This window comes from Varroa jacobsoni, unplaced genomic scaffold (genome assembly GCF_002532875.2).
Source record: "Varroa jacobsoni isolate VJ856 unplaced genomic scaffold, vjacob_1.0 scaffold_1188, whole genome shotgun sequence".
Lineage (NCBI taxonomy): Eukaryota > Metazoa > Arthropoda > Arachnida > Mesostigmata > Varroidae > Varroa > Varroa jacobsoni.
The window spans coordinates 40,266-50,436 of record NW_019214090.1 but is presented as its reverse complement, the minus strand read 5'-3'; the positions used below and the strand labels follow the sequence as shown (position 1 = coordinate 50,436).

General features: G+C 41.5%; 1 protein-coding gene across 4 annotated transcripts in view; it reads left to right on the top strand.

The window, feature by feature from the left end:
• Positions 1 to 10,171, top strand: part of Shab (potassium voltage-gated channel shaker cognate b) — a 117,149-nt gene that overhangs the window by 80,450 nt on the left and 26,528 nt on the right. For all 4 annotated transcript variants that reach the window (XM_022845701.2, XM_022845698.2, XM_086971328.1 and 1 more), the window contains 3 exons: positions 639 to 808; positions 1,471 to 1,594; positions 5,490 to 5,633. In XM_022845701.2, coding sequence (XP_022701436.1) covers positions 639 to 808; positions 1,471 to 1,594; positions 5,490 to 5,633 — 438 coding nt within the window. The remainder of the gene's footprint in view (positions 1 to 638; positions 809 to 1,470; positions 1,595 to 5,489; positions 5,634 to 10,171) is intronic.

The window sequence follows — 10,171 nt, the reverse complement described above, 5'->3', positions numbered from 1 at the left end:
CGTGCAATTATATCTATAACTGAATAGCTTTAGGATAAAATGGGTCTATCCATCATCCTATTTTTGTTTCTGCATGTGGCCACGTTTTCCAGTGTGTTAGTATCAGGCGGGATGGTACGTAAGCGTTCGGGTTTTTACCTATTGTAGCCTGGGCGGATCATGTCGACAGGTGTCTAGTAGTTCCTTTCGAATCCGTCAATGGAACGCGTGCGCAAAGCCGAAATCAAGCGTTTTTCTATTGCATTTGTTGAAAAGTGCTAATTACATAAGTGGACTCCGGCACTGTCACACAAGTATTTTAGTCTGTGTACTGGCTGCCTTACAATGGCAGTAAGCTCAGACTAGAAATTCAGTTAGTTGTTATATTGGGGAAGGAAACGCGAGTTGTAACTTCCGTCAAATAAATCGAACTTATCCATGTTGTTCGAAAAGTTACGCTAGCCATTTTTTATCAAACGCAGACAATGATGGAGGAGCATCTGTAATCTAGAAGCAGAAGTTAAATACGTGCGCGGTTTGTTCTGTCGCTTCGATACTTCTCTTTAACTGCAAACGCTTCACGATTAAAAATCAAAACTAAAAGTTTCCCCTATACAATTTCGGTGCAATTCTTCGGCACACTTTAATCGGGCTTCTAGGTTTTATGGCGTACATTGGAGCGCTTACCCCACACGCGACTCGGTCGACTGCGCGAGTGCAATACGCATGAAGCCATTATGGAGCTCTGTGATGATTACTCGCTCACCGACAACGAATATTTCTTTGACCGACATCCACGTTCATTCGGAGCCGTGCTCAACTTCTTCCGGTAAGTGTACCCCATCGGTATATACCTATCTCATTATATATATTTATCTCTTTATATGGGGATTGGTGTACGTTTGAATATACGTGAGATTGTAAATCGGTCTCAGGCTGTATGCTAATGTGCTATAAAACTTATCAGTGTGAAGAGATGTATACAGGTCCTCTATTTAAACTTGTGTACACATTAAACAGTGTCTTTTTCGAAAATAGTTAGTGGATATCTGTGAGAAATGGGCCATGTGTTACATCTTCATTCATGTGTTATAATGTTACCCACTTGAAAATTACAATCGCTGGATCCTTGAATACAAGAACCCATGTTCTGCGCATGTCTTAGAATCTTTTTTTTTTTTGAATTCCTACTTTCGACGGTATCTTTCAATTTTGTCGATGCGAGGGCAGGGCGGTGTATCGCCGTTTATGAAATGCACTACTCATTCCAAAACGACCATTGGTCATCGGAGCTCAAATCCGATACTTGGTACATCTAATCTCAGTCTGATACGGCAACCTAAAAATGTCTACACTGTAAATTGATTATCAAAGCCACAAATCTTAGGCGTAGAAAGGTCGCGTACATATAGTGTGGGATATAGACTAGTTCCTTGCTGGGGTAGTGATCCGATGCATTATTAGTTGGTTAGTCGGTATTATTATTTACAGAACGGGCAAACTCCATCTGGTCGAGGAAATGTGCGTGATCGCGTTTGCGGACGACCTCGAGTACTGGGGCATCGATGAGCTGTACTTAGAAAGCTGTTGTCAGCATAAGTACCACCAAAGGAAGGCAAGTACATTTTATACAAAATAGGGCAAAAGTTCATCATCAAAAACATCATAAATCATTTAGCCCGTAAATTTAAAAATGATGCTGTTTTAATACAGTACGATGTCTTGTAACACTTTTCTGTATTCGAAGTACCTCTTGGTGAGGTTGTTGACTCTCGAACCTCTAGCTGACGAACTTTAGGGAGCCATAGAGAATCACGAAATACGGATGTGAATTATATTGAAATTACAGCAGCGGAGAGAGAGCTTGGCATGCAAACCTGATGGGGGTTCTATTAGAGATACCGTGAGCTGTTGGTATAATAACATTTCGAAACGGAAATTTTAAGTGAGCTTAGTGAGGGGGCATCTTGCAGAAGTGGAGAACGAGTAGTAGGACAAGCCGACCTTGGTTTAGTGTACGTAAAAACACCATACCTATTGGCCTCGATCAAAATAATAATAATAAGGTAGACAAATGGGTGCCACATGATTTTGGCGAGAATCAACAGAGACTTCTTTGTTGTTCAGAGTAGGTCTTCTTTGTTTTCACGTTACAAAAATGACCCGTTTTTACATCTGATTGTGACTTGTGGTGAGCAGTGTAGCCTCTACGACAATCGCTGCTGATTACATTAGCAAGTTTATGCGTTTCAACCGGCGTAACGTAGGCTTAAAATACACTGATATGTATAAGATCTATTTGGTGTCACATACCACAGATTCATGAGCCCTGATTTGTCTATTACGGCTGAACAAGGTGACAAATGATCTCCACGTTAAACAGCTAAAATTAGTGAACAGAGGTAAACCACTCTAATTACGTGGGTTATATACTGGCAAAAATACAAAAATTACAGTTGAGAAGTCACTGTCATCCGTCATACGCGGCAGATTGTCATATTCTCCAAAATTTCGACAACTTTAAAATCATAAAAAATTATTCAGATCTTAACATGATGTCGAAATTAGCCTTCAAGACTTCAAAGAGCTCAGAATCGCAGATTTCTACAGCAGCGGTTTGTCATTCAAATGGCAGAAGGTTATAAATAATAATAACAGTGCATATTTCTATTGAAATCAAATGACCTGAGCCTGTGATGGTCACGGGTCAAGCCGCGAGGTCAGCCAGCTTCGTTGCATTGCAGTCGATCATTCGCAAGGAGATTTAAGGGTAAACCCCCCCCCCCCCCCCCCGCCCGCCCGGTGTCTAATCATCTCAGACAATATGCAACGGCAAGTTATACGCGCAAAGGCTTGATACTTTCATTTCCAAGTAATCCATGTGATAGTAGTGCAGTAATAACACGGTTGCTTACCAAACTCAGGGGCACCAGGCGAAACAATCTGGATCCAAGACCAGGTATTATTCGTTTTATGCCAGAAGCCAATTCTCGGAAGCAATTCCTGACAGCGGAGCAGGACAGAAGATTTGAAACATTTACATTGCATTAAAAAAAAAATTATTAGTACACATTCGCTCCTACAATCGGTTATCAAGGGCTCTTTAACATTTAACTCGTATTTCATTTTCGAAAAGCTGCCGAGGCGAACAAGGCGACCAATTGTACCGGCCTTAGCGCACCATCAACAATCTGAATTACTTCCAATTAAACGTCGGAGAATCCATCCTTCGCCTAAACGTCTGTCGTTTAGTTCTCCACTGAGGCCTTACTGGTCAGGTTCAAAGAAAAGGACGCGAGAAACCTGTAAGTACTCTTGGTCGATGGCCCCACTTCGCCGATTTTCCTTCGACTCACCGAGAGAAACAGTTTCCAATTTGGAGATGTGCTACGCCAAGCAGCAGCAGCACCACCACCAACCGCGCGACCCCTTTAACAGTTGTCTGCATTTCCGTTTCCACCATACGGGGCAGGCTAAGTCGTTGCATCTAGATAGAGGCTGACATAAAGAAAATATGCTCGCCATAAATTGACGGGAAGTGACCCGACTTGCAGACCGTTTATTGAGATCGTTAAAGGTTATTTATTGCAAGCAGGGATTGTCTTGGAACAAACGAGTATCACTTTTTCGTGGTCAAAAAGGGTTTATCGTTTTTCAAGTCATACACACGTTTGTTTTTTAATTTAAACACAAGCAGATGTTTCAACGAAAATATTTTTGTACGTGGTAAACGTGTAACGTAGCATGGTTTCGGCTTTAAACCAGTACTCATATTTTATGATAATAAGTAGTGAATTTAACAGTAACCGATGTTGGAAAGTGTGAACTCGTTAATGTAACGGTCAGTTACGGTACATATAAAAAGTTCCAACGGAATTTAATAATAGAACAGACCAGAAGTCTAAAAAATGCAAAAACGCGAAAATGTTAGAACTTAACAACAAATAAAATGCCATAGCGCTCGAACGATTAGAGTCGGTGTAGACAGTCCGGTTTTCCTTAAAATAAGCGGTCAGTGTCTGTAAACTGTAGGCGTACGTAAAAATGGGAAATAATTTTGATGAAATTTTAAGCCCTTTCAATGTAAACCTTGCTGAGAATTTCCCGACACCTCCTCAAATCATATAATAACTCTCAATTGAAACTAAGATCATCGAGTCCTATCAAGAGAACATTTTTAGTCTTGGAGACAAATTAGTTTCGCACGAACGTGTTGGATAACGGCTGATTTTCGCTCGAATCCCGAAAATGATCATAACAAATCTGTTGCTTTATTCTAGTAAGAACTGGCTTTCGTCTGAGAGCTGGAACAGCAGATGCCCGTTACGGAAGACAGCCCGCCGAAGCAATTTGAATGCAGCTGTCCGCATACTTTAATAGACGCTAAACAAAATGTAACACAGGCCATTTGAAAAATAGCCTTTTTTGTCATGAAGCTGTGCCTTGAAATCAAACTATTTCATCGACATTCTTTTCATACGAATTTTTACACCGAGGCACGTAGCAAAAAAAAAGCGACAGCTACCTGTTTTTTTTCCAAATGTTTGTTACTATTAATGAGGTCTATTAAAAAAAAAATGTATTAACCATTTTGTGGGGAGATCTGATTAGGTTGATAATCAGTAAGCTTAGCCATCGATTGAGCTAAATGTCGTGAAGCATACGATTCACTGTGTTCGTGCGTGACGCGACCACCAATTGTTCACATATAATAGGACCTCTCATGAATGGAGCATTGTTTGCAGTGCGCACTCAATGGATGTCGCCATTACCTTTCTGATATGGCATCTTCAAAGGCAACAGGTAGCCTCAACATTACTTCTAGCGTCAGCCCCGCTTAAGGCCACAACATCGGGATTTTTATAGACAGGAAATAATAATGATGATGAATGTGTACATTTAGGAACAAATGTGGAATACTGGCAAAGGCGTTGAAATGGTTACTACGCTCGTTACGCCGGCCGCGTCGAGACGCGTGCTGTGAGTAAATGATAAACCCAATCTAATTTATGTATAGGTATGTTATAGATCTGGCTCAGATCTAAACAAATGCCAATGAGACATATCGTACGCGTGCTACACAATTGTGTGGAGAGGCAAGTGTTTGTAAAGCTAAAAAAACTACTGATTCTGACGAAATCGGCAACATTTCATTACAGCAAAGAAATTACACTAGTACAATATTATTTTACTTGAACATTCGGTGGAAACCTCGTCAGTATCCGCGCTCAGCGTCAACTCAAAACGCCTTCAGTTTTATAGCAAGTTGTACGCAGTTAACCAGCCAATCTTACCTCTAGTACTGCCTTGGTTATGCACTACTTCAAATGAGTGGGCATTCGTTTCACACAAAATGGATTGCACCCACGCCCGCCTTCAGACCTGCACTACCTCACCTTAAATGTTCCTCTTTTCCTTAAGAGCTTAAGAAATAGAAGCCCAATCGTAGAACAAACTTCACGTTTATGATGCTAACGGGAAATTGACCCGTCCTCTTCTGCTGTTTTTAGGAGCATGTGCACGAGGAAATGCGCAAAGAGGCGGAAAGTCTCCGGCAGAGGGACGAGGAATATTTCGGCGAGGGTCGCAGGGCGCAGTTCCAAAAGTTTCTGTGGGACCTTCTTGAAAAGCCGCAGTCATCAATGGCGGCAAGGGTACGTATTATTGAAACGGTAAAACGTAGAATTAGTCCGTCACCGAAAATGTGGTCGCCAAATATCCATGTATATAGGATACTGTCTGCCAGTGTTATAGGTTTTGGTTGGAGTACTCGGCCACTAACAAGTCTTAAGCGTTTTCACCCCCTCGATAACTAATCAGTCAACCATTGTAGCTAGTTAAGAGATCAGCCTAGGTAACAACAGATTACAAACTACGCCAATCTAGTAACTTATCTTACAGCACTGTTTCCATTACAATGCCCTTTTTAGAACTGCAAGTTTTAATTAAGCATGCTACGCACAAGGCTTCGCTTTATCGTGCTTATAGCTTTCAACAAGGGGTAGCAGCAGTATATACCCGTATTCTACAATAACCCCACTTCTCTTTTATCAGTATAACTGAAGATAGATACAAGTGCATTTCACTATATATAATTATTTTATACGTAACTATCATGATAACGAAAGCGTATTTCAAATGTCCTAACAAAAAAATGGCCATGGAGCGTTTAACATTTTCGCGTCCGTCTACATTGATTAGCGTGCATGGTTCGCTTATCAATGACATCAACTCGAGCCAGTGTTTTTTTTTTGTTTAATTAGCTAAACATCTCAGGTAGATAATACTAATAACAACACTTAGTCATAGACGCTTACTATGCCAGTATCGTAGTTACTTTTGTCATGTTATGTAATCTATAACATTGTTTTATGAATCACACGTGTAACATTTGCCAGTGGCCGACTATGACACGACTCAATGTGAACTAAGTGATCGATCTTTGCTAGTGACGAAGAAGCAGGCGCATCCCAACATACGAACGTTCGATGAAGGGACTTCTATACGGAACAGCTTATGTGGGCAAAACCGCACGCATCACAAATGTCCCTTGACAATCTCATGGGCTAATGCATTGTTTTAGCAACGCGTACTTACTAAATTGACAAAAGAATGCCCAGATCAATGTTATTTGGGTTGTTGTTCTTTGCCGCCAGGTAAATGTAGCTTTCGTTTCGGGTCTGATATTCGTGCTCATTGATGTTTGACGGATGGTGTATAAACATGTATTGCAAGAGGTTGCCTACAAAACTATCGGTAATCGTGTTCGTTGCTTGCTTTAATAGACAGTTTCCTCTAAACTACTTTTCCTTTTGCTTTCGCATAAACACACACATATCGAGTACACGTGCCGGGTACGACGACCACATTATGGCGATGGCAACAGTGGCGCCATAGTAAACCCGATGGTGATAAAGACCATTTCTTATGTCGACCCACAAGCTGAGACCAATGGAATAAAATATAATTGTCTTTGAGCACATTACAGGTAGGTTTACACTGACATAATAAAGATACTGCATTCATTTACCTTTTCGAACACCCGATATGGGTGCGTATCCGTGCGTTGGAATGTTTTCCGTCAATGAAGAAGACAGGGAGATACAAATTGCACTGTAGTCTCCGTAAATAGAATAGTGTTGTTGAAACCTGTTTTTTTTTTTTTTTTTTTTTTATATGTAAACACACATGTGTAAATGGTTGCAAAAGTCAGTACAGGATCGCTGACAAATCTGATAAAAATCTAGTAAAAAATACCACCGGAGATGATTATCTCCGGTGGTATTTCCTCCAAATAATTCCTCAAACGCTGAGCGAATAGGAAACTGCATTAGACAAACTGGTACGCTGTGTTTATACGTTTCGGTTACGGTAGAACGTTTAAGCCCACGCGAACGAAATAAGACCGCTAAGCAAGGCTTTTCTACCCTCAAGTGTTTGACAAAATGTGAACAAATGACTTCAGAAGAGGTTAAGGGGCTTGAAGCATAAGCAATCTCTGTGCACGAAGCGATTGCCTTCACTGAGCCTCCCCCTTCCCAAGTATCAATGGCAAAGTGCATTTATTAAAACCTCTGATAGATCACTATTTTCTTGCAGTTTACCTTGACCTGTCGTTATACGAGCGTCAAACTTTGACTCTACTACGGGAGTATCCTACTAGTACAACTAACGTTATTCACAGAGTCATACTGTTGTTATGTGATGCAAAGTTACTTCGACATCACACGAATGAAGTACATAATGAATGATAGAAACCAGGAGGTTATCCATTGAAGCAAGATGCTTTGGACTTTCAGCTGTTACTGGTATATCATTTAATTTAAATTTTTCCAGTCGTTATTACTTGTAACATATGGTCCCTGGTATTAACTCATCTACTTGTAGAAGTGGCTATGTAAAAGTTCTCATCTCGTTCGAGCACGCCAATTGTATCTAATTGCATTTTGACAAAATGGCGTATATCCGCTTAATCTGTTCACTAGTGGTCTGCTTTTTACCCTTTTGAGCTGGTTGACTCAGCAGTCCTCCAAAGATTTCTCTGAAGATTGCGATCAAAACTCTCAAAAGCAGAGCACGTGTTCTACCAAAACAAGTTTCCACCTGAACCAGCATTACCACTTCTCCGAACTGACCTTCCGAGATCAGGATCCGAAGCACCTGAGAACTTCAGATATGCGTCAGCCGATATACTAGTAAGACGCGATGAGTGTTTACAGCGCGTAGCGTACAATGTGGGCGTTCCAATCGACACTTGGACAGCGGGCGAAACCGCAATTCTGCCCGCAATAATGGTTGCCTATGCATAGCTACCAGCTTCAATCGTAACAGCCGCTCAAGGATTTTCCCCTCCTTTGTTACAGTTCTCTTCTTTTCAAAACCGTGTCGCCTATCCTTATGCCTATCCTAAGCATACTCTCGTCCAATTTTAATACATCTAATGCGATAAAAATCCTCGATGTCTTTAACCAAAGCCTAAGACTCGTAGCACGCCCACTTATTCGTCGTGCCGATGGCATTTCCCGCTCCCAAGCTGCTGATCCGCACATTTTCTGCGCTCCATGCATCTCTCACGCGGTGCAACATGGATATGTTTATTTTTAAGTGTGCTTTTGTCGTATCATAGAAATGAAGGGTGTTACGACTTACTGCTGCTACTGTTGTTGAAGCGGTTGTCTCGACGATAAACGTAACGTGTCATCGTTGCGTAACTTTTGAACAAAACTGTGTGTCGTCAACGCTTGAACGCTCATTATAACTGGGGCCGGCGCTGCGCCCATGATGAAGTGACCTTCGATATACGTACGCAGTCGAGAAGCGACAAAGTGGGCGAAGGAGAAGACCTGGTGCCGTCCGTGCCAGGCCTTTGTCCTAGCTCATTCCTGTTACCTTCATCTGGTGTCTGCTTGGGTTTCCCGACTGCCACCGCTACATAAAGACTGCTTAGTTCCCAACTTATGTAAAGGCAAAACAAAATCGGTGGAAGGACGAAGATCTGATGACAATACGGGTGAATAATGGAGCACCAGTCGAAGCAACACTACTAAATGCACGTAGATGTATAGAATGTGAAATTGGGTCGATTCAATTTTACCTATCTTTCTGTCTACGGTTTGGATAGCTGCGTCTAGTGAAAAAAAAGGTTTGGCCACAAGCTCAATGATCCTCGAAATGGTTGAAAATGGGATCCCATGCCTTTTGTAATAGCACATAGGAGTGTACAGCTGTATTTTCCAAGAAAATATTTGTTGGGTCATGTAAGTTTTGTTCTAAGGTAACTGACGTAATACATGGGCGGGTACGCGACGGACGAGCGTGATTGACGCCTTTTAGTCTAGGCGCTCTAGCAGGCAACTATGGCATCTCGTAACTTTGTTGTTAAGTAAGAACGCAAATTTGTTTGCTAAACTGCGTTTAAAAATGTATAGCGGCGGTGTTACTGAATAGAAGAGATCAACAACAGCAATGAGAACAACGACACATTAAACGAAAGCCATTATTAAGGACAAAATCTGACTTGTAAAACAGTCTTATATATTCTAACAGCAGTTTAACATAATTCCTTTAGGTTCTAAAGGCAGCAGACAAATATTTTTAACGAGCGACTAACTCTCCGGCTCTACCCCCTGTATATTGAGTCGCCCTGGATTTGATCTGCGAGGTATTTTCGGGGGTTATCCAAGAGGTAGGTCAGAGTATAACCGGGCCTACTGCAGGCCACCGTCGAAACGTGCTGAGAGCAGGTTTGTGTTACAGAGTTTCAGGCCCAGTACTGTATGGTACGTTTCTTTCTCCATCGGTTGTGGTACATCAATGAGATTTGGACCTACGATTCATATGTCCATTATAGATGAAGACATGTGTTGTATTTTAGACAGAAATAAAACGGTGCTTTAAAAAAAAGATAAATAGGGTCCAAAAAATAGATAATATTATCTCTCCAACGGTCAACAACAACAACGGTAACGGTCAGTTGCTTTGGTCCGAAATCGAGTGCCTCAGTTAATAGAATTAAACCCAGATGGCCGTCTCTTTCACAAAACATCGGCGGACAAGCATCGCAGGAGAATTACTTGATGGTCCGTAATAATTTGTTATTCAGCAAAAACATCCCAAGACAATCTCGTTCAAACAGACCCGACTGAGATGGTTGAGCAGCTGTGATATGCTGAGCGCCACTCCCAAATGTCTG